Here is a 27,363-nt window from a genome sequence, read left to right on the forward strand (position 1 = left end):
AACCACGTTACAACGTTTAAGTATTGCGTAACCTCGTTACGACGTTTGAGCGTGTAACCATGTTACAACGTTTAAGTGTTGCATTACCAGATAGTGTTATGTCAAATTATATATCGATAGGTAGCTAATCTATACAACAAGTATTGCTAAGTGGTTCGCGACCGAAGCTGACTGTTTATCAAGTGCCCGTCACCAGGTCCTCCAGACCATGGTATGTGTTAGCCCAAATTTACACCCACTCAACCTCCAGTTGAGCTATAACGTCGGGTGGGGTTTGTCAAACCCAGTAGTACTACCCAAAAGTGACTCGCTATTCCAAATATTAACCGGTCCGATGTGTGGGACTTCAAGTTGTTACAAATGCCGCTTAGCCTTTACAAGTGATATATAATTTATAACAAAATCTTTCATATGCGTTTATCTCAGAAAATATGTTTATCGGAGTATGTTATCTCCCCCAAGTGAAAACGTTTGAAAGCAGTTTAAGAGTGGGGTAAAGTGAACTCACTGTTTGCGAAGAATATCCGATCTAGATCACCGAGTGATGCGCGTCGTAGAAAACTCTCTAGCGTTCTAAAACAACAAGGAGATTTTCTAAGTATCGGAACGTTTAACGAGTCTCTAGACTCGGCACATAATACCTATGCACGTAACATGTTTCGTTTGTGTATTGTGTGTGACTCTACAAGTACAATCGTGATACGACATATGAGTGAGCAATTACTTCCGTGTCATGTGTTAATAACCTACTTACTAGCAATAATTCCCGTAAGGGCAATTTGGTCAACAAACAAAGACTAACTAACCAATATTTCCCGCAAGGGTAATTTGGTCAATTCATGGCAATCAACTAGCAAATATTTCCCCGCAAGGGTATTTTGGTCAAAATTACAACAATTATATAGAAACTACCATATTTCATGCATTCCTATACAACTCAGCAGCTAGTTTCGTTATGACAGAATTTCTACTTGAAAGATTGTACTAGTTCACCGATTATAATGTCTCAATTAATTCACCAAAAATTACACAGAAACATACATGTCTTAGGTTTCCAGAACATATTTTATCTTATTTTTATTCCATATAGATTGCTCACAATGATCAAAACATTACAGCTAACTTATATCAGCCAGATTCATGCACATCAGAATGTTATTTGCAATTCCCGTTAAACGAAAATCCAATAAATGCAAGACCACTTGGGTTTGGTTCCTAACTCAGTGAGTCAACTTCCAGAAGTGGAACCAACCCAATTGGTCTCGTGGTCCATGAGATATATTATTTACAATATAACCTAACAGCAGGTCTAACAGCTCAGCTTTGCATCACGTTTTTGTAAAATCATAAAAGTATACTTCTACTTATCCAAAAATTACGAATTTATACTTTATAGAAACTAGACTCAACCTAGTTTACTGCAGTACCCACAATCTCAATCAATTTTCACGTTTACACTTCGTTACAGTCAGTTAAACATCGTATATACATTCTGTCCAGAATCTGTTCACATCAAAACTCAACATAACCATAACCTATGAACTATCATGCATCCATATAACCTTCTAGATACTATAACTACTATCCATGCATATCAATCATACCATACATACAAGATTAGGGTTTGTGTTCTAATTCAAATCAAAGACAATCAATGAATCATGTAACAACATCAAGAATCATATTAATCTATCATCCAACTATCAAGAATCATATTAATCATATAACACCTAGAATCGGCTGAGTTAGGGTTTGTATACAACTCATTAAACATCAAAATTACACAACAAGGAGGTAAGGGATGATCAAGTATACCTTCCTAGCACCTAGTTCTTGGATTAAACTCTTGATTTGATGTGTGTGTGTGGAAGATTGTGGACGGCAGCCGTGAGTAGGGAGGAGCAAGGGGCCGATCGGGTTTTTAATAATAATAATAATAGTTAGGGTTTAGAGTTTATGTTATATTTATAGGCCAACAAGTTACATTCTAGTCCCTAAACTTCCAATTGTTGTTTTTCTCTAGAACATTCCATCATACTTGAACAATAAGTTAACATGACCATACTATTATCACATAGCACATAATCCTAACACATAATAATCATATAATTAGTGTCTTGACGTTTGTCGTTTATTTGTCAATCGTTTGCGTTAACTCGTTTGCGTTTCGGTGCAAATCCCGAAAGACTACACATGTAGTAAGTGTTAAGCGTCATTTAAACCCTAGTTTAAATGTAATGAAGTGTGCGTTAAAGATTCAACAATCTTAAAGTTTGAATTGACGGAGTTGAGTTAACGAGGTTAACCTGAAATTGACGATTGTCACAATTAGGAACATCAGGTTGAGCATGAGGGGTAGGTTGTTGCGGGACAGCTTGTGAAGTTGGCGGGATACGGCAGGTGTTAGCAAGATGGCAACAACGGTTCCAAGAACCAAAGGTAAGACGCTATTCCTTACCTGGGTGATAACCTGACCACAGTACTCAACCCTATGGACCCGAACGAGACCCATAAATGCCATATGACCGACACCTTAGGTTGATTTTAACCGAATTCACGGTGATTCGTGGCTAAACTCGGTTTTCCTGATTATTGTGTTCCGTTATTTAAATGGTCAGTTGGGTGAAAAATCAAACAATTATATATAAACCAAATAAATTAAAAGCATACAATGTTAACATAAACCAAACAATTATTCAACAATAAACAGAATAGACCAAAAACATACAATGTCAACATAGCAAAAACAAATATAAATAAAACTCAAAACCAAGTTCTTCACTACTTTAATACTCCTAAACTTGTACCCGTCATCTTGATCTACTCTTTTAACACTTCGGGAGTATTTGGCAATTCCATCCATACCTCTCTCAATTCCAACCCTCCAAATATATGAAAGGCGGCTAAATATATAGGGTTTGCCTCTTCTAAACCAATCAAGCTAAACTTCTCCTTACATTCACGAACGGTTGTCCCATATTTGCCTTTAACCAAATATTGTAAGGCATTTTGCATATCAACTGCTAAATCATCAACAGTGATAGATGATGATTTTGAGTTTTTGGTCCTTTTATTTGGATTAGGCACGGGGTAGGCTCATAAGTTAGCTCAAGTTTAGGTCAGGAATAGTGCTAGCATCATCATTTTCAGTGTCAAGAGAAACGGTGTACATAATCCTAAGTTATTGGACCCGATTACAACAAGTAGAGGTGGAACCAACCGTTGATGTTTTTGGGTTGAGGTCCACTTGCAAATCCCAGTGGCAGTATTGCCATCTAATAACTCAAGTAGTCAATTAACATTAATCAACAAAACCTAAATATACACAACCAAACCAAACCTAAACATAAACAATATTCAAGTACTCAATTGACATTAATCAACAATAAAACCTAAACATAAATTAACATTAATCAACAACAAAACCTATACATAAACAAATCAAACCTAGTAAAATTCTTAACAAAACCTAAGATGAAAACAAATTATTCATAAACAAACTGAACCGGACGGACTAATGTTAATCAAACCTACTAAAATTCTTAAAACAAACAATCTGCAGATGAAGGAGGTAGGGGGCTGGCTGGTGGTGGAGGATGAGGAGTTGCAGCTGGCCGTAGATGGAGGAGGTATGGGCTGGCCGGAGATGGAGGATGAAGGTGGCGGTGACTGGCCGGATGTGGAGGAGGAAGGGGGCGACGGATGGCCGGAGGTGGAGGAGGAAGGGGGCGACGGCTGGCTGGAGGTGGAGGGGGAAGGGAGTGAGGGAAATGGAGTTTTGAAGAAAGGGGGCTAGGGTTTTAAGAGAACTGATGGAATGAGAAGATGTTAAAAGATTTGAGAAGTGAGTGGTCCATGTTTGCGCGAAAAAGAGGGCGCGCACACTTTTTTAATGAAATGCTTCTTAAAAACAAACAATTTGCAAACCTAAATCTCTGCGTGGCACAGACAGGAAGATCTTTTGTGAAAAAACAAACACCCTAATTCTCACAAAAACAAAATAATAAGGGGTATAACTATTGATACAAAACTATAAATAAGGAAAACATCAAAAAAAAAATTCTTTGTATATTTCATTCAAAACATCTTGCAACATTACAGATGACTTCCAAATGGAGTATTCAATTATTATAACTCAAGAGTTTATCTCTAACAAGTAACAAACAAGATACGCAAACTATAGATCTAGTTTCATTTTTTCCCTGCTAATTTTCCTTAATATGGTATGTTATGGGTGATCCATTTTTCAAAATCAAAAAGCCTGTCAGCGAAGCTGTTGAGATCAAGATCTTCATTGTTACCTTGATATTCCATTTCTTCAAAATCTTGCATGGAAACAGCATCACCATCACCACATGCTGTTTGATTGGTCAGAGATTCAGAGAGAAATGCTCCAACGTCCCTAAAACATAATTGACGAAGATTTATATTTAATGATTTCAACGTCCCAAAACCAAATGCATATTACTATTTTGAAATGAAAGAAAGGTCTACACATACTCTGTAGCAACCGGACTTCCAAAAGAGCTAGTACTTGATCCCATGTACTCTGTAGCATATGGATTTACCAAAGAACTAGTATCATCTGCTTCTATTTGAGTCATTATATTCTCGAAGGGAGATGCTTCGGTGGTAGTATCCCTACAATGGAATTGAAATTGATGTATACATTGTAAATGAGTCCAATGTTCCATAACCAAATGAACGTGCAAGATTTGAAATGACATACCGACTGGGGATAAAAGAAGAAAAGGAGGCCATATACTCTGTAGCAGTTAGGGTTCCAAAATAACTGTTTTCTGTAGCAACAGCAGCTCTAAAAGAACTAGTTCCAGATGTGGTTGGATTAACTTGAGTTTCATGACCAGAAGAAGCTCTGGTAGTCCTACGCTTTGGTATCCATGGCCATTCAGTAATTCGGACGTATCTACAAGAATTTCTAAAGGTACCTCGTTTTACTCGTTTGCCTGTAGTTTCTGAAGATGGACAAGTGTAAGTAAAAAAAACTTAATAATTTTTAATACTTGTAATAGTTGTAATCAGCTTAGCTATATGCTTATGTGTGGGTAATATGAAGAAGTTACCTCCAAGCTTGACTGCAGCCTCAGCACTACTCAGTCCAAAATGTTGCGCTAGACGAGAGTAACTTGTAAACTCAGATGAGCTTGTTTTGCGGGACCTTTTTCGGCCATTGATATTAGTAATTATTGGGGGGTTGGCTTGGGTTGAAGGTTGAAAACCAGCGTGCTGCAAGACAAGCAAGAGATTTGAACGCTTAATATTGGATCTAACAATGCTAGACCATAGATGCAGGAGCAGCTCAATCAATCTTGAGGCCTAAAGCAAACTTGAAAATGTGGCCTTTCTAAATTTCTTTGCGGTGAACACTACAAAATTTTTGTGATTTAAGCGAAATAATTTACCCGTTTTAACCCATTACCTAACCCACCTAATATTCAATAATCCCTTTCGGATAGCACATCAAAAAAGCTTCTAATATGCTAGCCATTAGAATTATTTCTGATCATTTAGTTGTAAGGGGTTCAGTTCCAGTTATAATTTTATATACAACCAAATGCATTAGTTATGAAATAAACTGCACATTTGGAAATTATAACTTTTCAGGATCTTATAACTTTTTAGGATCTTAAATGTATAAGCATTGGAATTTAGTATTAGTTCTATATATGTGTGTGTGCAAAACATGTAGATAAGGATGGGACAAACCTCAAGTGCAGTGCAAACTAAACCAATATCTTTGTCATAATTAGAACCTGTTGGTGTATCCATGACAAATTCAAGCACACCAACACATGTATCAGCGTCAATTACAAGCACCCCAAAGCATCCCCACTTCTTATTTCTAAAAATAGCAGCTTCACATGGAGGACATGATCTTTAGGGTATTTATCATGCACATTTTGAGTCTGCTCAGGAGTACAGTTCAGGAATACCTGACCAGGAAGACCAATTGCTACACCTTTCGTAGGATGTACATAGAGTTTGTGGTCTGAACACGCTTTCCAGTATGACTCAAGTTCTTTGTTGCTCCCAGAAATACCAAAAGGCTGACATGTTGTAGTAAGCACAAATATGTTTCCAATTTCTTTTGAGGCCCAATACTGAACAAGAACACATTGGCGTGGAAGAACTATTAGAGTTTCAAGTAGAGAAATTATCTTTTTCTTGAATTCTATAGTTGTAGGAACACAAATATCTGCAAGGTATACAAGCTATAAGGACAATATATGAACTTAAACGATGACTATAACAGCTACTATAACTTCTGAAAAATAAGTTTAGGAGGTTTATGGGCTATGGCAATGGACACAAAAGGTTTCTAGAGGGAAGCTGTATAATTAAATTCATTACAACAATTGCAACGGTTGAATCTTAACTTGTTTAATGCAAGCAGCTCAAGAAACATATCTTGAATGGTTTGAGAAGCTCAAAGGAACTAACAAGAGAGTTTTTAGAACATAAATCAAAGATCTAATAGGCCTGAACCAGGATCTGATTCAAATCCTATCTGAACAATAAAATTCAATTCCCAGTTTCCCCTAATCAAATCGAGAATAAAACAACCAAATATCACATCCCAGGCTGGGAATCAATTAGAAAGCATACATATATTACGAGTAGTTAACACGAAAACGATGGAGGTTGTTAGATCCACTTTTGGATCTGAAATTTAACACTTCGAAGAATCATTGAAGAAAAGGGAGAGAATATATGAAGACTAATGAGAAAGTACAGCTAACAATTATTGCACACCGGGTGTTAAACTTACAGTTTATATTTGGATCACGCCGGAAGGACTCAGAGTCATCAAGTGAAAGCTCAAATTTCCAGTAAGCAGCTGGAGTAGTTTGCACCTTGTCATTATTCTTGGTAGAGAGGGCCATATTAACCAGATCTTCAAGTGAAGTTGTGATTTGAACTTCTTCAGATCTGTTCAAGGTGAATAAGTGTTCTTTTATCCACAGGTACTCTAGTGAACTGTATAGTTATGATTAAAAGAACCGGAGCAGAGCAAGGATCACTTTTCTTAATTGAGTGGTTCAAAATGAAATCATGGGAAGATAAGGTTTATAATGGAAAAGAAATTCCAAAAATGCATGTGAAAAGGTTCATTTTGCATCCACCATTGACAGTCTATATTATAAATATAAACAATTGCGTTTTCTATTGATTTATTCTAAGAATCTAGTGTTAATGGAAGTCTGATAAGCATTTAAATTAAGTCAATATCCAACCACACACAAACCTGTCAAGTTTTATCACTACTTCAGTAACAGAGATATAAGGAAGCTGAGGGTAAAATCATAATTTAGTCATTCTGTATGACCCCAACCCGGGAGGTCATACTGTTGAAAATGGAATGTCAGTTCTTCAGGGAACACACGTAACTTCTGCAATAGCCAAAAGATCTAAGTCCCCGTCTAAGCACCTGAAATCAATCTGATATACATGCTAAAAAACCAGCTTTGTTAAATGAGTTCTAATTTTAAATAAAGTAAGCTTTCAATAAATAAATCTTGATACCATAGCATCATATAGTCGAAGTGCAGGGTCATAATGGGTCCATATTTGCCCCAAGGACAGTCCAAAAACTAAGTCACATAACGAATAGGGGACTTCTCTCAGGGCCGGTACACCCCTTTTGGAGGCTTAAACAAAACAAGAATTCAAAACCTTTTTCGAATTTTATTGTTACAAAGCAAAACAGCTAATACCGAATATAGTCTTTTCAAGTAGCTTAAGGGTAATTTTCATCTATGTATTTTTTTCTCTAACTTCAGTCTAACCTTTCATCATTTGGCTAGTATGTTTTTTTATCTAACTTTCATCTAAATTCTTTCATCTAAATTAAAGGCTTTAATTATCCAAGTGGTGGCACGGAACCCTAACTTGAGTTAACTCCACCGGAGACAGCCCTGACTTCTTTATGTCTCGTGAGAGACCAATCTACGTCTCGTGAGAGACTACTCTATGTCTCGTGAGAGACCAATCAATGACCCGACCCATGCTTGGACCGTCAAACCATAAACATATAACATCAAATAATAAGAATAACAATCATACGTCACAGATAAAGCTCATTCATAAAACGCACCGCACATTCATAAAATCGTAACTCTTTATTTGCTTACATGAAACTATAAGCACGTAAGTATATACATATATATATATATATATATATATATATATATATATATATATATATTCTTCATATCTATATTATTCAATCAACAAATAGTCTTAGTAATCACATTCAATGAGCACGTATATCAGCCCTAAAATAGTAAAACATGTAAAAGTGGGCTCAGGGCCGGCCCGTATATGTTATAAACTAAAGCAAGGGCTTTAGGCCCATAAAATTTTGAGGCCCCAATTTTAAGAAATATAAAAAAGTATATTTTATATATAAAATTTTAAGTTGAATCCTGTTTAGATGAACCGCTCTGGTGTAGTGGTTAAGGGTTATGTTTTTATTTTGGGTCACCAGGGATTAAACCTCGTCAATCTCTCCCTTAAATCTGGTTTTTGGAATCAGCTCAAATCCTACATTTATTTTTCTAGAAAAATGATTAATTCAATAATTTTAGCTAATGCTTTAAATACTTTTTATTTTTCTTATAATAAAGATTAATCCTACATTTAGATTTCAATTGCAACCAAAATATTTTGAGTTAAAAAGATTAAATTTTAACATTATATTATAGTAGTTATGACGTTCATTATTGTATAAAATTAGGATGATATATGAACATAACAATCGTCAATGCTCATATTGAAAATGTCCAATGTATATGGTGTCATCCACAAAATTTTTCAGTATCTTTCAATCGTGTTATTTTCATGTCGTGTTTCAAAACATGTATATTTTGTCTGGTTTCTTTAAAGAGACAAACTAAAATTGCCATGTACAAACTTTTGTTATAAAGAAAGTGCCAAAGATAAATGAAACTATTTTGGTCTAATATTTAATTTGTTCATCTAATTAATTAAATGTGAAGTTGAATAAATAAAAAATTAAAAAGTAGAAACACATTATATTTTTTTTCTTAATAAGGCCCCGAATATTTTATTCCTTTAGGCTATCAAAATGGTTGGGCCGCCTCTGAGTGGGCTCGTAGAGCTCGATCACCATAAATAAACATTTGGAAGAAACAAGACACTAACGAACCTAAGGCCAAAACAAATCCCATAGAAGTCAACAACTAGCATTGGTGCTAGGGCGCGTTGCAATCCCGAGAACACCATGAACCTAATAGTCGATGGAACCAAGTCGATGACACCGGTTGAGTTTAACGCTGATGGCCGGGGGATCAAGAATCTGAAATTTCATAATATAGCAATTAGAAACTAAAACCCCAACTCTAGTCTTGAATGCGTGCGTCAAGGTAGTGAAGGCGGGGGCGTAACACATGGTTAGGTTACATAGGGAATTAATTATAACTTTAAAATAGCCTTCCAAATTCAATTAAGCGGCAACTTAAACTCCAAAGATTATTATCCAAATTTTATAGAATCCCCTTCTTAATCCCTTTGCATGCTAAATTTTATATGAATTCGAACATGTGCTTACGTGAAATCGGGATGTTACACATTCTAAAATATAATAATCATCACATGCTGTCGTGAACTAACAGAACCTGGTCCATTTTTCTTAATTAAGGGGTTCAGATAGATATCAATTTCAACTATGCATGCAAAAGGGATCATTTTACATCCACCATTGACTTACAGTTTCATATTTGTGTTATATATATATAGGGTAGAGATACTGTACGCTAATGCCTTAACGTACGAGAGGTAAGCGAGACGTTCAAAGGCAAAAACCTAAAACGCTCAAAAAACGGTCTTCGTGAAAAAAGTAAAAAATTGATCGATTAACGATCTAAAACTGTTTTTTTCGGTTAACCAATGATTAATTGGATACGTATTGACGATTCCGAGATGTTGGGATGTGATTTCATGGATCGATTCGTGAAAAACGGGATTCGCGTACGTTAATGTACGTTAAGGATTAGTGTATTGGATCTTTTCACTATAGGGGAGGGTTATCCTAAAAATAAGTAGTTTCCTAGGAAGACTAGGAATAAATCATAGTCATTGGATCATGTTAATCTATGGTTGAGATTTAAAATTACCAATAACCGACATAGTTTCCTAGAATTGTCCTTTCACCATCATTTGTAATGCCAAATGTCAAAATTTTGTAGGTTCTTACCATTCTTAGGAAACTCCTTATTTTTATTTTAACCTTTTTCTATATATATATATATATATATATATATATATATAGGAGGAAGTTAACGTACAATAATCAGTTATCATACATTAGGTACGCGAGTTTTGTGAACGTCGATGTTAATTTCACGCGGTGGCAGTTTCGTAAATAACCCAAACAGTAGTTCGCGATCAAATTCATCGATTTAATATCGATTCCAATCCAAATTCTGAACTCCTTAATCTATCTCATCCAATTTCTAAACTTTAATCACAACTTACAGTATGATATCTCAAAAAGTCAAAAACCAAAATTGAAATAGAACGTCACTGAACATTAAAAATCTTCAAATTGATAAAAATTGATGAGTTAATCAATCGAATTGATGTGTAAGAGACTTTAGAATCATCAATCGATTATGAAAATACAGATTAACACACTTAATTGAGCTATGATTAGGGTTCATGTTTAAACGTTCTGCTCAAAGTTTAAATGTTCTAACCAATATGAACACCAAAATGATGATTTAATCAATCGAATTGATGTGTAGAAGTATTTAAATTCATCAATCGATTATGAAATTGCAGAAATAATGCACTCAATCGAGCTCTGATTAGGGTTCAAAATATTATGTTTAAACATTCTGAAACAAAACTGAAAACCTATAAACGTTCTGATACGTTCAATGAAGTTTTGGGTGTTCAAAAAAAAATGAACATCTTTAAACGTTCTAATACTTTCAATGAAGTTCTGGGTGTTAAAAAAAATGAACATCTTTAAACGTTCTAAGAAGTTCTGGGTGTTCAAAAAAGTTTAAAAGTTCAGAACTTCTCAACATAACTTCTAAACTAACAAAAAAAATTAAACAGCTAAAGTTCAGAACTTCTAAACTTTTTGTACTGAAATTCTAAGTTTTGAACACCCAGAAACACAAAACTTTAAAACGTTCAAATGTTAAACCTTTAAGTGTTCAGGCAAAAAAGTTTAAACCTTTAAACGTTCAGGCAACAAAGTTTAAACGTTCGGGTAAAAGAGTTTAAACGTTCAAGCATAACCCACTAAAAACTGAAAAAAATAATCGACCGAATCTTCAAATTGATGATTAATTAGATCAATTTAAAGGTTAATTGATGAATTATGTTCATCAATTTCAATCTTCAATTTCAATTTCAATTTTATCAAAATATTAACAAACCTGTGAACAAATAATAGACGACGATGTATGATGATTGTGGATGGTGGCTTCGACAGTGGACGAAATCGTTGTACGATGAAGATTGTTGAATGGTGACGATGAAAGTGGACGGAATCGATTAGAGCAGTGGATCAGATTTGATGAAAATTACAAAACTGCCACCGTGTTAAATTGAAAATCGACGGGGATACGAGTCGCGTACGTAATGTATGATAAACCATTATTGTATTGGATCATTTATCTATCTATCTATATATATATATAATGGTTCAAATAAAAAGAAGTTGTTTCCTAGGAATGGTAAGAACCAATAGAATTTTGACATTTGGCATTAAAACCTATGGTGAAAGAATAATTCTAGGAAACTACGTCGGTTATAATGTTGAAAGAGTAATTGTAGGAAACTATGACGGTTTTTGGTAATTTTAAATCTCAACTATTGATTGATATGATCCAATGACTATGATTTATTCTTAGTCTTCCTAGGAAACTATTTCTTTTTATTATAACCCACCCCTATATATATATAGGGGTGAGTTATTGTACAATAATGACTTATCGTACATTACGTACGCGACACTGTTGGTCATCGATTTCAATTTCACACAATGGCAGTTTGGTAAATAACCCAAACAGTAGTTCGCGATCAAATTCATCGATTTAAAATCGATTCCGATCCAAATTCAAAACTCCTTAATCTATCTCATCCAATTTCTAAAGTCTAATCACAACTTACAGTATGAAATCTCAAAAGTCAAAACCCAGAACTGAAAAGAACGTCACTGAACATTAAAAATCTTCAAATTGATCAAAAATTGATGATTTAATCAATCGAATTGATGTGTAAGAGGCTTTAGAATCATCAATCGATTATGAAAATACAGATTAACACACTTAATTGAGCTCTGATTAGGGTTCATGTTTAAACGCTCTGCTCAAAGTTTAAACGTTTTGACCAAAATAAACACCAAAATGATGATTTAGTCAATCGAATTGATGTGTAGAAGCATTTAGATTCATCAATCAATTATGGAATTGCAGAAATAACGCACTCAATCGAGCTCTGATTAGGGTTCAAAATATTATGTTTAAACGTTCTGAAACATAACTGAATACCTTTAAACATTTGGACCAAAAAAGAACATCTTTAAACGTTCTAATACATTCAACGAAGCACTGGGTGTTCAAAAAAAAGAACATCTTTAAACATTCTAATACGTTCTAAGAAGTTCAGGTTGTTTAATAAAAAGTTTAGAAGTTCTAAGAAGTTCTGAGTGTTCAAAAAAGTTTAGAAGTTCTGATAAAAAGTTTAGAAGTTCTGGTTGTTCAGAACATCTAAAACTAACAAAAAAAAAAAGAAATTAAACACGTGTAAACATGAAATTGAACACTGAAATCACTTCATATAATCTCATAATCATCAAACAATCATCAATCGACTGTTAATTTGATCATTGATTCGACCATATGAACAAAATATGGAACGTCAACTGGGTTTCTTCAAAAACTCAAAATTGATTAATTGAAACTTCAAATTGATGATTAATTGGACCAACTTCAAAGTTTAATTGATCAATTAGTTCAACAATTTCAATTTCAATTGGGCAATTTAATCAACTGACATGTGAGCAACGATCGATGGTTGTGTCGGAAGAAGATGGTGGTCGTGAAGGTGGATGATGAATGGAATCGTTGAACGGCGATGGTGAAGGTGGACGGAATCGACGGGAGAAGAGGTTGAAGGAGGCCGGCTCGCGTAATTGTGATTTTAGGTTAGGATGGTTATTGAATATGGACGCTCCAGACACTCGCGTACCTATTGTACGATAAAAGATTTTCGTATTTCATCCTTTACCTATATATATATATATTAGTTTCTCCATATTGCATATCTAATATAATGTTAAGATCAAATATTAGTTCGTTTGCTATTATTATATATATTGAAAAGGAGATTTGGTTCTCCTCACAAAGTCACTATTCAATTTCCTGTAGCTTATTAGTACATGTCTTATTGTTTTATTATTATACAAAACTATAACAATTAAAGACATTAAAGCACTTTTACTATTTTATTACTTAACCTTTATTTTATTATGTATTATTCAATTATGTTTTTCCCCACACTATCAACTGTTTTTTACTTCATTTATTTTACTTTTCTTTAAACTTATAATACCTAAAAAACTATACATTAAACCTTTGATTTGGGTGAGAGTCGGTACCGCCGCTGTCAACTGAACTCGCATAAATCCGTAGCTGTAACGTAACGTCTTTTTTTTGTTTTACATATGATAATTTGTTGTATTTTATCATTGAAGGATTTTGTTCTAAATCCGTAAGCCGATACAGAATGAATTCACGTCGACCTGCAAAACATTTGTAGTTTAACGTTTTTACATATTTTTTATTATTTGATTTAACAATCCCGTTACAAAGCACGGGGCTAAGTACTAGTTTTGTTTAAATTGAACTATAGTTTCTAATTTTGAAAAAGTAAACTTTCTTAAGGATATGATAAAGATTGATATTTTTCCAAACTTAAAGCCGCTGACCCACATGATAAACATATGACATTCTTTGGTCCTGTTCGTTTTGCGAAATTTGCCGAAATTCGACGGAATGGGATTTAAAATCCCACAAAATGGTATGTTCGTTTCAATGAAGAACGGAATTAGAATGGAAACTAAATCCTATCAAATCCCAACTTTCATGGGATTTCAAATCCTATCTCTTTTGGAGGATTGTTACAAAAGACACATGATTGTTTCAAAACCCCTTACCTAGCATCTTTTCTTCACGTTTTTCTTTCATTGTGCCTCCTCGGCCGTCGACTCCACTGGCGTCATCTTCCGCCGCCGTGTTCCACCATCGTGCTCCTGCTCCACCATCGTGGTTCCGTCCACCTGCGTTCATCCACAACTAGTCAGAATTGAGTTTGCTTCATTTCTTCACTAATACCGGAGTGGTAAGTAGCTTCAATTGCTTAAACAAGGTTCAATATGAAATTATCTTCTTCAATTTCTACAGTCCATGCTGATTGTAATAATTTATTATTATTATTATTATTATTATTATTATTATTATCATCTTTTTTTTTTATTTTTTTATCAATGATTGATTAGTGTGTTTAGTTATTTTATATTTTTATTTTTGATTATTTATTTATTTTTTCAATTTTTTAGATTTTTTTTATTATTATATGTTTATAGATTGAATGGAGATGAACAAAATTTAGCAATACCAATTCCATCAAGTTTATCAACGACACATGAAAGAGATTTTCAAACATTCCATTCCAATTCTAATTCAAATTCCATTTCCAAGTTCAGTTTCTTTAAAAAAAATTCCGTCAAACAAACGCACACGTACGCATAGGACATTCTAGAAGTACGGAACATCCAGTTAGATTCGGAATCTAGTCACAATTATCGTAAAACCCTGCTATACTCTGCTGCCTTTAACTTCGATGGCTGCGTGTCACTGTCCAATTTCCCAATTCTCCTTCCTCCTGGGTTTCATTCAGCAACGCCTTCCTCATCTAGGTAACCTATTTTCGATTCTTTCTTTCTTTCTTTCTTGATGAACTTACTATGTGCTTATCTTATAATCAATCATCATCATTTGACGATTATACTTTTGATCGCGTATATATAATAATATTCATCCGTAAATGGATCTATGCGTTTCTTAAGTAAAGTTTGATATTTTGGCATTATAAATGATGTTTTGTTGTTACTTTTATGCTCCCCACTTTTGTCCCCCTTTCGAGACACATGTGGTATAATTAGGAAATAATTGGTCAACTGGATATGATGTTTGTTAGATTAGTCTATATTACTCTAATTGATAGTCAATTTGATCTGTAGTGTAATATTAAAGGGGATTTCTTATACGTTATAAAGACGGAATTGCTGACGTGGCATTTGATCATTTAACGGGTGCTTATGGTAGGGCTAACTAATTTATTAGTCTGGTTTTCTTGAATCAGTAAGTTAGTTGTTTCTGTTGGCTTACTCTGTTACCTGATTTACCATACTAGTTAATAAATACATATCTGAATTGTAATTATACAAATGTGAAATTCCACATCAATTTACCTTCCTTTGGAAGTCCAGAACTGATAGAATTAGGAAGAACGATATATAATAAACGTGGAGATTAGTAAAAGAACCCATAAGGTAGAGAAATAGGATAAAAGATGAGAGACGTATTTTTCCGCGTTTGGATTTTTCAGGCCCGCGTTTGGAGTATTTTGTATGTTTGTTGTATGTTTGGTTTTCAACTCTTACCCGTCTTGATCTCTTGCTAAGTGTTATAATTCTATCATTAACTTTTAGTTGTCGTTTACCCTTGCTATTCTGTATTACACTTAAGTGGTTGAGAATGGTCAATGGTGTCAAAAGACATGATTGTGATGTGATATTAGAAACTGCTGACAAAATGATATGTGTTCCTTTGCTAGTTTAAGCTTAGTATCATTCGAAACACTTATTAATGTGTCCTGTTTCATTATACATCATTTTGAAACAGCGCCTTTATGTTTTAGGCCTCTTGTACATTTAGTACTTATATTCTGCTTGATCAAATGGGTTCTTAGTTCTTACTTGTGCAGCGGTATAGAAATCAAGAAGCTGAAATGTATCCAACGCGTCTGAAGAGGAGGTTCGTGTTGGGTTTCGTAGGCCTTTCGGTGTAGGCCCGGTTTATTATTTGAAGTCCAAAGGGCAAGCCCGGCCCGGTTTGGATTTCTTGTTTAATAAGATACTAACCCTAGTTGCATCTCTATATATATGATTGTTATGTGCTTGTAATCATTGCCACTCAATAAAAGATATACCTAGTTGCCACCCGTGGACGTAGGTCAGTTTAGATCGAACCACGTTAAATCCTCGTGTTCGTTATTGCTTTCGTGTCGTGTTCAGTTCGTGTGTGCGTTTAATCCTAACAAGTGGTATCAGAGCTTAGGTTTGGATCACGCGAAGAACACGTTGAACCTGTTGCGCTCGCCGTCGCCACCAGTAGCTGCCGTTCAAGTTTTGTTGACCGTCGGTAGGTTCTGATTGCCGCGTATTAGGAAAGGGTGATCGTCAGATAGGGTTCCGCCATACCCAGTCGTCGACGATCCGTGGCTTATTTCAGGTTCTGTCCTTTTTATTTTGTTGAAAGCTATTAAATAATTGCATCACCACTGGTTTATCACTGCTGCAAGAGAAGACCTCGACAAGGGAATTGATTTCCCATTTTGTTGGAAACCTAGAGTTTGTTCTCTTTTGGACCACGTAAATAAATTGGACAGGAGCTCATTTGTTTTATATTGTGGGCCTATAAACTCTTCTTCAACCAAATTGTTATTTCCTTTGGGCCATAAATTAAGGTAGTAGGCCCAACTAATTTGCTTAATTTGTGTGGGCCAAATTCTTGAGCAGTTTAACCGGAAATATTTGGGTCGGGTCGAGATCATACTTTGCATAGTACGAGCCAATAACAGTTGAATCAAGATTCTATTTTTGTTGAAGAACCGTTGTCAATCAGAAGAAGCGTTAAAGAAATCAAAACTAATGCCAACGCCAACCGCGTTTGTCATGTATTATTGTTTCAGTTTCTGATTTTCAGTTCGTTATACCGTTGCGTTTAAATAGGTTGACTGTTTAACAGAGTTCAGTAGAACAACTGTTAAGTTCAGGCTCGTGTTGCTGTGTCTCTCTCTGTTTTTATCCATTTTTTCGTTTTAGTCATTGTCATGGCAGAAGACGGAAAGGTTTCGATACATAAGTTTGATGGACAGAAGTTTGGTTGGTGGAAGATGCAGATTGAGGCACTACTTTGTCAGAAAGACTTGGATGTAGTGTTTGAGGATGAAAAACCTGAAAAGTTGTCAGAAGCAGAGTGGAAGAAGTTAGACAAGAAAGCTAGGGCTTGTATTACATTGTCGTTTTCGGAAGATGTGGCGTTTAACGTCATGAAAGAAACCACAGCCCGTGGTATGATGGACGCACTATCCAACATGTATGAGAAGCCTTCGGTAGCGAATAAGGTCTATCTTATCAGAGAGCTAGTGACAACTCGAATGAAAGAGGGTGGGTCAGTTACAACGCATATTAATAATCTTAACTCGAATCTCTCCCGCTTAGTTTCAGTCGGCATTAAGTTTGATGATGAAGTTCAAGGTCCTTTATTGTTATCCTCTTTGCCCGACAGTTGGCCGCAAACAGTGACTGCAGTTTGTAGTTCGTCTATAATAATTACTTTTGATGGGATTCGGGATTTGATTCTTGGAGAAGATTCAAGACGCAGAAATTCATGTGAATCATCAAGTAATATATTAGTCACAGAAGGAAGAGGTAGGGGAAAACAACGAGGCGGTGGGAGTAGGAAGAGGAGTCAGTCTAGGACTCATAATGATATTGAATGTTGGGGTTGTAAAGAGAAGGGACACTTCAGGAATCAGTGTCCGAATGGTAAGAAGGAGGTGAACGTTACAGAAGTCAACACTGCAGAAGAATGCCCAGAGGATGAGTTTTACGTTCTTAGTGTTGAGGATAACGTTGATGCTTGGGTGATGGATTCTGGTGCATCGTTTCATGCCACTCACTGTAGTGAAACGATGAAGAATCTTAAGGTTGGGGATTTTGGAAAGGTTCGACTTGCGAATGATGATATTCTAGAGGTTACAGGTATGGGAGATGTTGATTTGATCACTTCAGCAGGTACTTCTTGGACTTTGAAAGATGTTAGGGTTATTCCGAGTTTGAAGAAACGTTTGATTTCAGTTGGGCAGTTGGATGACCAGGGTTACGATGTTAAGTTCGGGAATGGGCAGTGGAAAGTAGTAAAAGGGAATCTCGTTGTTGCTCGTGGCAAGAAAATGGGTTCGTTGTATATGGTCGATATGTCACCGAAAGGAGTGGATCCAGTTTTGTTGAAAGACAAAGTCCGGTTCACAGAATCTCGTGGGCAGAAGAAGGTTCGTTTTGCAAGTAACAAACCCAGAGCCAAAGTGAAGATTCAGGATGAACGAGCTAGGAAGGTTAAATCAGTCAGAGAACATCGTGACAGTGGGAGCGCAGGTCGTGTTTCAGTTACAGTTCCAGATCGACATTGGATTAAGAAAACCAGTTTGGATTTCTTGTTTAATAAGATACTAACCCTAGTTGCATCTCTATATATATGATTGTTATTTGCTTGTAATCATTGTCACTCAATAAAAGATATACATAGTTGCCACCCGTGGACGTAGGTCAGTTTAGACCGACCATGTTAAATCCTCGTGTTCGTTATTGCTTTCGTGTCGTGTTCAGTTCGTGTGTGCGTTTAATCCTAACAGTTCGAGCCAGTCGATTATAAAGATAAGGATTTGAGGACAGTTTCGCGGATAGAGGCGTCTTCTGCAAGACAACTGACCAATCCATGTTCTTGTGATTCGAGATACATGACATCACTTTTAGTGTTTAGAGAAAATAAGCAATGTGAGTAGCTCCGCTCCATATATCTTATTCATCAGCACATCTTTTTGTCTTACTTCCTTGTTAACTTGTCTGTGTGTAGAAAGAAGCATGTCATAGTTTCAGTTTGCAGATACAAGCCACCTAGTGTTGCATGATTTAATTAAGCATGTATTAGTAGTTTAGATTGCTATTATTATCATTAAAAGATACATCTTAGTTGTATAGAATTCAGCTATTTCATCTGTGAAATGATATGCTTTGTTAGTGGTAATGACCTTAAATTGGGTGGGATTAAATTGGGTTGGGTTGAATCTGTGTAAATGGTAAGTCTTGTTTTTGGTGTTTACAAATCAGCAAAGCGGTAAAGGTCTACAATTTGCAAAACGACCCTGTGGTCGGTAAAAACTTATATTGAGATTATGGAGAAAAATTAATGGTGTAACATTACAAATTGCTTTTATGGAATTTTTTCCCAAAAGAGTGTTGGTAAGAAAAGTATTTACTAAAATAGTGTTATTGTAAGATTTTTGTATTTCTCACTCCAAATATTATTGGGTAAAACTAATATAGATCAAGATATCTCTTTTCTTTTTATTTTAAAGAGGAATAGAATTAACTTAAATCTAAAATAATTTTTTATACAAATATACATTTCTCTATTTTTAAAATTTATACTCCTCTTTTTAAATAAATCCTAAAAGGCTAAAACAATATACATACTATACATATATAAATGCGCTGAATTTATATTTCAGATTTTATACATGGTATTAATTAAAAATCAATTTTAATGTGTTTAGCACTTATCTTTCGATTAATATAACTGAAGTTAGTTATTTGTTTTATTTTATTTTATTTTATTTTCATTTTATCTTATCCTTATAATCTCTAACACTTTCATTATTAAGATTGAAAATCACATGGAACGAGAGGTGGGTGAAACTCGAAAATCAAACCAGTTTAAATTAAATCATTGAAAAGATTTATTTCAATGAATTTAGTGTAAACGAATTATTGTAAACGAAGTTCTAACCAACTTTTGTTAATTGTATCAAAATTAAATGAATTTAGTGTATACCATCATTTTTTTTCAAAATGCCCAGTGAATGCAACTAAAATATTAAGCAACCATCCAAAGTATTAAATCTCAAATTAACAGAAGAAATAATTTGTGAACTTGAGAAAAATGGGGGCACCCCACGAGACAGATTATTCGAATGAAATGAAAAGATAAATGACTCAAATTTAGAACCAATGTGTGATTGGAAAATTAGATAGATAAATCGAGTGTAATTAATTATATACGCTAATTTAGGGTTTCTTTAAAATTAATAGTATGTATTAAACTAAATATATACAAAAAATTATGTATTTTGAATATAAGTTAATGTTACAATAATAGAGATTAGAGACATGTTATGGTTACTTTACCCAATAAGATTTAGAGTGAGAAATAAAAAATACTTTCAATAACACTATTTTGGTAAATATTAATTTATAAACACCATTTTAGTAAGTATTTTTCCCACCAACACTAGTTTGGGAAAAAACTATGCTTTTTTGATAACTTGTGTTTATATTGTATGGGATAATGAATAAAGTTAATATATGATAATAGTTAGGATTTATTATACATTTATCTTACATATTGAAGTATGCACTTTTTTCTTTGTTGGTTTAAACTTGGACTCATGTATATATACACACATACAAACATCCTGTAGTTGTCAATGATAAACGTGTATATTTTGTATCTCTGAACCCTTATATATAATGGTTTACACTCTCCATCTATTAAACTTGAAACTTTGTTTTCAAAGCGTCTAATCATAGTTGTGACCTTTTCTTCTCTAGACTATAGATGATCTTGGTTTTCTTTTTTTCATGGATTGTCTAAACCGTAGGTTCGGAGCTGGGAGCTGCCAGCGTTGACCCAAATCATCAAAATGTACAGGACAAGATAGAAGCTGCACTAAAGGTCTTAACTTTCTGGGAGCAACATATACTGATCCAGTTTTGGTGGCCTCATGAGGATGGGATTGGGAAGCACCAGTTACTTACTACTGAAGATCAACCATATGGCCTTGGGGTGGACAATGAAGGGCTTCGTTCGTACCGGCTGGTTTCTGAGAGCAAGGATCATGAAGAAGAGGACTGTAGTCCTGCGGCTCGAGTATTCAGACTTGGATTGCCAGAGTGGAGTTTTGATATATATATAACTGCACACTGAAACACTTTCCACAAAAAGAGAGTGCGAATCGGTGCAATCTCAATGGATATTTGGCTTTACCAGTTTTTGATTTGACTACAAAATTATGTGTTAGTGTCCTTGAGCTTTTGACAACGTCTACAACATATACAAGTTATGCTTATGAGGTTAAAAACATCCACGATGCACTTAAGGTTTCAATCTTTCCTCCCAGTTTTGATGATATATCTCTTGTAGTTGGTTGTTTGGTTCAGTAATTTTTTCCGTTGTATAGTGCTTTACGCTTTTGTAACCGCCATTTCCAAATTGTTGTCATTTTGCAGAAAGTGAATCTGACAAGTCAACAGGGGTTTGATTTTCCTGCTTTATATGTGAGTTGGGCCATGCTGATTTATAATATAATATTCTATCACTCAGGTTTAATATTTGTGCAGAGTTGTGTTTATAGTAATTCTTCCATGCTTTGGAGTTTTTATGTGAGAGATCTGTTTTATACACAGGTTCCTGATGAAGGCAGGCAAAAGGATCACATTAAAATCTTTGAAATTCTGAAAATGATGTGCGAAATCCACAATGTACCGCTTGCTCAGACATGGGCTGTGTCCCAGCACACTAGTTTCGTTTCCCGTGAAAAGGTTATACAGAAGAGCTGTAGTAGCTTTGACACTAGATGTGTCGGGACAGTCTGCATGTTCACAACTGGTCTACCATTTCATGTTAAATACGTGCGCGCGTGGTCTTTCAGAAAAGCATGCATAGTGCGACACTTAGACAGCTCCGTTGGCTATGTTGGCAAGGCATTGTCATCCTATGGTTCTTCCTTTTGTAGAGATGTAACCGAACTCAGTGTAGAAGAGTACCCTTTGGTCCACAATGCACGCATGAATCGTTTGACCAGCTGCTTTGCAATCCACTTGCGTAGTGTTAAAGCCAGGGATGACTATGTGTTGGAGTTTTTTCTACCGCCAGATATCAAAGACAGTAAGCTCCTACTGAATATGGTGCAAACACTGAAGCAGATCATTCCAATAGGATCTGGTTTTGAACTGGGTGACACCTCAATGATACAGGTTGTTGGACCACCTATAGATCAGTCTGTAAACATGGGATCCGATGTTACCCAAACACCCTTGGACTCTGTGGATGAAATTTTCACGCCATCAGGTTCAGATCAGTCATTGATGTCAACTGGATGTACCGAGGCCGGGTGAGTTACAGGGATGGTGACAGAACTGATGAGTTATAAGAAATACTATTAATTTTGGTTTTCTGTAAAAGTTTGGTATTCTAATCAAGAATTTCGTGTCTTCTGTTGCTTCATGTTTAGAGGTTTTGATCTCTAAGACTAATTATTGAGTATTGCATAATATGGTATTGATTGACTTGTGATACTTTTCTTGCAATATTTCTGTAATTTGAGATATTCCTTATTTTGCATAGCTGACCATCGGGTGTATGTATTCGGGCCTCTGTAATGTGCACACGTTTCAACGTTGAAAAAACTCTTCTCAAATCCTCTGTACCGATTTTGTCTAATCATTCTGACAGTCTGTCGGAAGGTTGCTGCAAAACCAAGCTTGTGTAACCACTTTACCTTTTCAAACCGATGTTTGTATCCTTAAAAGTAGACCATATAAAGTCGTGTAAAACCAAATCCAGTAAAGATCTAGATGATTAATACGGACACCTTTGTTTGATGTCTCCAATTATCTGTTATGGAAGAGTATAGAGGTAGGGTACTAACACCCAAATATCCCTAAAAACCACCCGCGGGTGAAAGAAGACTCTCTCAAAAGTCACACGCGGAACATATTAATCACCCGCATAACTCAAGTAAGAGGAAAAACAATAACAAGATTCAGAGATTACATGCTGGAGGATCCAGAGATTACATACGGGAGGATCCAGGGCCCTCATAAGTCATCCGCAGGGTACTATTCCCACCCGCAAGGATGACCAAAAGGTGACGTCAGAAGGGCAACTGTAATTAACTAACTTCCTTCTAGAAGATTTACCAATATCTTTCCTTGGAAAGCACGTGACGTAACAACCAATGAGAATTAGACATGTGGCGAGTTTGTTATAACCATGCACATGACATATAAGCTCACCCAGTCATATGCGAACACGTGTCCAGGTTGTTACGAAAGTATATTTTAGAAAGGGACAACTGGACCAATAATATTCCCCCAACCCTTCGGCTATAAATACCTTCACACTCTCCATGAGGTATTCATTTTCACACTTCACTCCTACTCTCAATACTTTGTACTTTTCTCTTAATAAGAACTGTACTTATTCGCACGCTGGAGGGTGGTTACGGGAAGACACCCCCCCTCTTGTCCTTCCCGTAACGAGCTCACGGTGGTTGTTTTGCAGGTTTCTGTCATTGAACTTGGGAGATTGAACTTGTATAGTTAGTCGGTAACTATTTGACCCGTATCCTGTGGACTCATTGATCTAACTCCGAAAGGATTAGATCCATGTTTCTTCATCGGCGCCATCCGTGCTTGTGCTAGAATTGTGAAAGTTTTTGTTGTTCCGAACGGTATGAGTCAATCTCTTCAAGGGCCGACGGAAACTCCGGCGATAGCTAGGCGTACTATCGGTGTCGAAGAACCTAGAGGTCCAACTCCGGGTGACTTGGGACATGTAACGATGGAAACTCGTCGAGCCCGCACGGAATTGGGTTGGAAGACGGATATGATAATTCCGCTCCAGGAGATCTCACCGTCGTAAACCCAGATCTGAAGGAATTCAATCTCCTGAAGAATGGTTACGCATTCAATAAGAGAATGCCCTAGCTGAAGACGAGCGCATGATTCGTGAAGAATGAATCCGCGCTCGCATCTTGGTCTATGATGAGATTCCTAGGAGATCTCCATCTCCTCCTCCAACAGTTCGGAGGAGCCAGATGCGTGAAAGCCTACTGACAGAGAGATTTTCTAAGAGATTATCTGAGATGTTTTCTGAGGAACAAACTAGACTGAGAGATTGTGACAGAGGTCGTCCAATGGTGCGGGAAACTTAATTCCCGCATAATTGAGTACGATGAAAGTTATGATCCGACATACTGACGGGGCGACGCCAGCTACTTCAGTGGTGATAGCCAGGACCATAGAATAGAGGAAACTAGTCGCCCGCATGCGATAGTACGCCATACGGAGTATTACAGCGATGCGGAAGAAGGTTTCACAAAACCATATCGTCCCGCAGCATTCACTGAGAAGTTGAAGTTCATTCCGCGCATTGCTACTGCTCTGTTCCCTGTTAACGTGAAGATCCGTACTACCTTAGGGAAGTACAACGGAATGTTAGATCCAAGTGATCACCTGTTGAATTTTGTGTCAGTAGGAGGAGTCAGTGGTTGGACTCTTCCCTATTGGTTTCACATGTTTGCATTGACATTAACGGGGGGCAGTGCAGGAATGGTTTGAAAAATTGTCGGATGCATAAATTAAGAGCTGGGACGATCTCGTGGCTAAATTCTCTCCACACTTCTGTCAGCAAAAGAAGCACACTCGTGATCCTTCTGAAATCCTAGACGTTGTTAGGCGGGACAATGAGTCTATTGAAGACTTCATTTCCCTGTTTAATGACGAAAGTCTAAACATTTGAGGAATTAGTGAGGATATGTTGAGGGGAGCCTTCCGCAAGAACGTGTGGAGTAACGCTTTGATCCGTTTCTTAACGGGAAAAGATGGAATGCCTAAATCATAGGACGAAATCATGTCTGCCGCGAAACTTTTCGCTAGGACAGAGAAAACATTGGGATTCGAGAGTCCCAAGCAAGCAACGCAGGTTGAATTCCAAGGGGCACGAGGAAACAAACCTGCCAGAGGTTCAATTTGGTCGAGACTTCAACCATCCACGGAGGTTTCGAAGCAACCAGACGCATGAACTTTGATTAGCAACAAAAACAAAGAAAGTGCTACAACGCAGATTCGCAGAATACTAACAACTGGACTCCGTTGACAAAGACTTCCTCAGAAATTTTGACCACTGAAAATGTGAAATTCAGAAAGCCTCAACCGATCATGAAGAGAACATTCCTCAATCTCAAAAAGCATTATACGTTTCACGACGATATTGGTCACAACACAGATGAGTGTGTTACTTTGAGGAACGAGATTGAAGCAGCGGTCAATTCTGGAAAGTTAGAACACTTGGTCAAAAATGTGAGACAAGGGATTAACAAAGCTTCGGCACAGGACAATCATGGCATGCCTAAAAAGCAGGTCAGGGATCTGAATGTTCATATGATTCAAGGAGGACGAATAAGTGGTAATAAAAGGCAAGAGACGGATGATGAAGAATGGAAGAGTGAACCCGTAATTTTCCTGCGGGTTAAAGGAGGTCCATGCAACAAGTAATCACCGACCTGATAGGTTACTACCGTTCACAGTATGTTTTCTTTGATACTGGAAGTACATTAGATATAATGTATGAGAAGTGTTTTGAGCAACTAGACGAGGAAGACAAGGCGAGGCTAAAGCCAATCCATGCGCCAGTGTCTGGCTTCGGATATGAAGTAATGCACCCGCATGGGTGATCTCTTTTCCCGTCACACTCAGTGATGGAATTCACTCACGCACCGAGGATGTTGAATTCCTGGTTTTACCATCCAAGTCAAAATACGATGTTATATTGGGGCGCGAAGCAATCGGTGACTTCAATGCTCATCCATCCACAACCCACGGTGCGGTAGGAGTTCCAACCCCCACTGGAGTGGCAATCATCCACATAAACAGACATTGCTTCACAACATAAATTCCAAAACCAAGTAAAGTACCGAAGCAAGCAGAAAGAACCGAACCAGAGAAGTGGGTATTGAACAAAAAAATTCCAGATTAGAAAGCTACGATTGGGCCTGCTATCTCTGAGATAGTAAGGACGTTTTTAAAGCAATTATTGACAAGAAATTTGGACACCTTCGCTTCGCAACCCGCAGACATGACTGGCGTCCCGAAAAGAATTGCGGAACACAAGCTGCGGGTGAATCCGACATTCACGCCAATTGTCAAGAAAAAGTGAAAGATGGGTCCTTAGCAAACCAAAGCAATGAACGAACAAGCTAGTCCAAGATCTGTTGAATGTTGGAATCATTCATGAAAACCAGTATCAAACGTGGGTTGCAAACCCAGTCATTGTTCCTAAGAGCAACGGAACATGGCGAAGGCATCAGATTGGTTAATCCCAAGGGCCACGAGTTCACTTATGCCATAAAATTGACTTCAAAAGTACCAACAATGAGGCAGAGTACGAAGCTTTCTTGGCAGGTATGAGGATAGCCAAAAAACTTGGGGTAAAACATTTGGAAGCACGGGTAGACTCAATGTTGATTGCCGGATAGATCAACGGGACATACGAGGCAAAAAATGATGTGATGGATTCATACCTTTCGCAAGCAAAAGACATGATTCTTCAATTTTCATCTTGCAAAGTCATACACATCAAGAGAAGTGAAAACAAGTCGGCGGATGCTCTTAGCAAATTAGCTTCAACAAATTTTTAACATTTTGCAAAAGACATCTGCATTGAAGTCCTTGATCCCCCCCTGTCCTACAACATCAGGTGTTAGTTATACAAACAAGCGTCGAATCGTGGATGACACCAATTTTTGCTTATCTAACATCAGGAATACTCCCGGAAGAAAAAACGGTGGCCTGGAAGATCAGACACAAAGCCTTAAACTATCAAATACAAGAATGGTATTTTGTACCGCAGATCTTTCCTCGGTTCACTTCTGAGATGCGTGGACGCTGAGGATGCGAACTATTTGATAATAGAAATCCATGAAGGCATTTGTGGTCTTCACGCGGGCCCAAGGATGGTTGTGGCCAAAGTCATTAGTGCGGGGTATTAATGGTAGAGAATGCATATGGACGCAATACAAGAAATCAGAAAATGTGATTCATGTGGTAGGGAATGCATATGGATGCATATGGATCCAATACCCTAAGACCAAAAAATGAGTTAGTGCCGGTAACATCCTGGTGGCCGTTCCAAAAGTGAGCTATTGATATCATGGGTCCATTCCCAGAAGCTAGCCTCGGGACGCGTCAAGTTTTTAATTGTGGCAATTGATTGTTTCACTAAGTGGGTGGAGGCTAAGCCAGTTTCCTCCATTACTGCAGCCAACATCAAGAAATTCTTGTGGGAATTCATTATTTGTCGTTTCGGCCTCCCGCGAGAATTGATCAGTGATAATGGAACCCAGTTTGCGGATGGTGGGCTTCAAGCATGGTTGAAAGAACTTCAGATAACTCAAGTG

General features: G+C 36.6%; 1 protein-coding gene and 1 pseudogene across 4 annotated transcripts; one reads left to right on the plus strand and one right to left on the minus strand.

The window, feature by feature from the left end:
- Positions 1-4,180: 4,180 nt before the first annotated feature.
- LOC143608525 (uncharacterized) lies at positions 4,181-6,728 on the minus strand. Of its 3 annotated transcripts, none has more exons than XM_077083540.1 (6): positions 6,628-6,728; positions 5,728-6,217; positions 5,085-5,247; positions 4,730-4,976; positions 4,501-4,641; positions 4,181-4,402 (listed from the first exon to the last, which is right to left on the minus strand). In XM_077083540.1, the coding sequence occupies exons 2-6, from the start codon at positions 5,788-5,790 to the stop codon at positions 4,216-4,218; spliced, it is 801 nt and encodes a 266-aa protein (XP_076939655.1). In that variant the 5' UTR covers positions 5,791-6,217; positions 6,628-6,728; the 3' UTR covers positions 4,181-4,215. The 3 variants fall into 3 exon arrangements, with proteins under 3 accessions (XP_076939655.1, XP_076939657.1, XP_076939654.1); XM_077083542.1 differs by lacking the exon at positions 6,628-6,728 and adding an exon at positions 6,399-6,571; XM_077083539.1 differs by lacking the exon at positions 6,628-6,728 and having other exon boundaries at positions 5,728-6,330.
- Positions 6,729-18,763: 12,035 nt separating this feature from the next.
- LOC143608527 (protein NLP6-like) lies at positions 18,764-25,462 on the plus strand (annotated as a pseudogene). The gene is made up of 5 exons (XR_013149277.1): positions 18,764-18,901; positions 20,785-21,283; positions 21,413-21,460; positions 21,590-22,296; positions 25,111-25,462. The product of XR_013149277.1 is annotated as a protein NLP6-like (transcript).
- Positions 25,463-27,363: the final 1,901 nt, after the last annotated feature.

Source organism: Bidens hawaiensis, unplaced genomic scaffold (genome assembly GCF_021521415.1).
Source record: "Bidens hawaiensis isolate Kalapana, Puna unplaced genomic scaffold, B.hawaiensis_p1.1 tig00419393_1, whole genome shotgun sequence".
NCBI classification, from domain to species: Eukaryota; Viridiplantae; Streptophyta; class Magnoliopsida; order Asterales; family Asteraceae; genus Bidens; species Bidens hawaiensis.

Excerpts from the sequence above, each read along its gene's own strand:
- LOC143608525 (XM_077083540.1), bottom strand. The coding sequence starts at position 5,790 with ATGGATACACCAACAGGTTCTAATTATGACAAAGATATTGGTTTAGTT. Across the intron at positions 5,248-5,727 it reads TAGTTTGCACTGCACTTGAG|CACGCTGGTTTTCAACCTTC; the intron begins GTTTGTCCCATC and ends CTTGTCTTGCAG. Across the intron at positions 4,977-5,084 it reads GGCTGCAGTCAAGCTTGGAG|AAACTACAGGCAAACGAGTA; the intron begins GTAACTTCTTCA and ends GTCCATCTTCAG.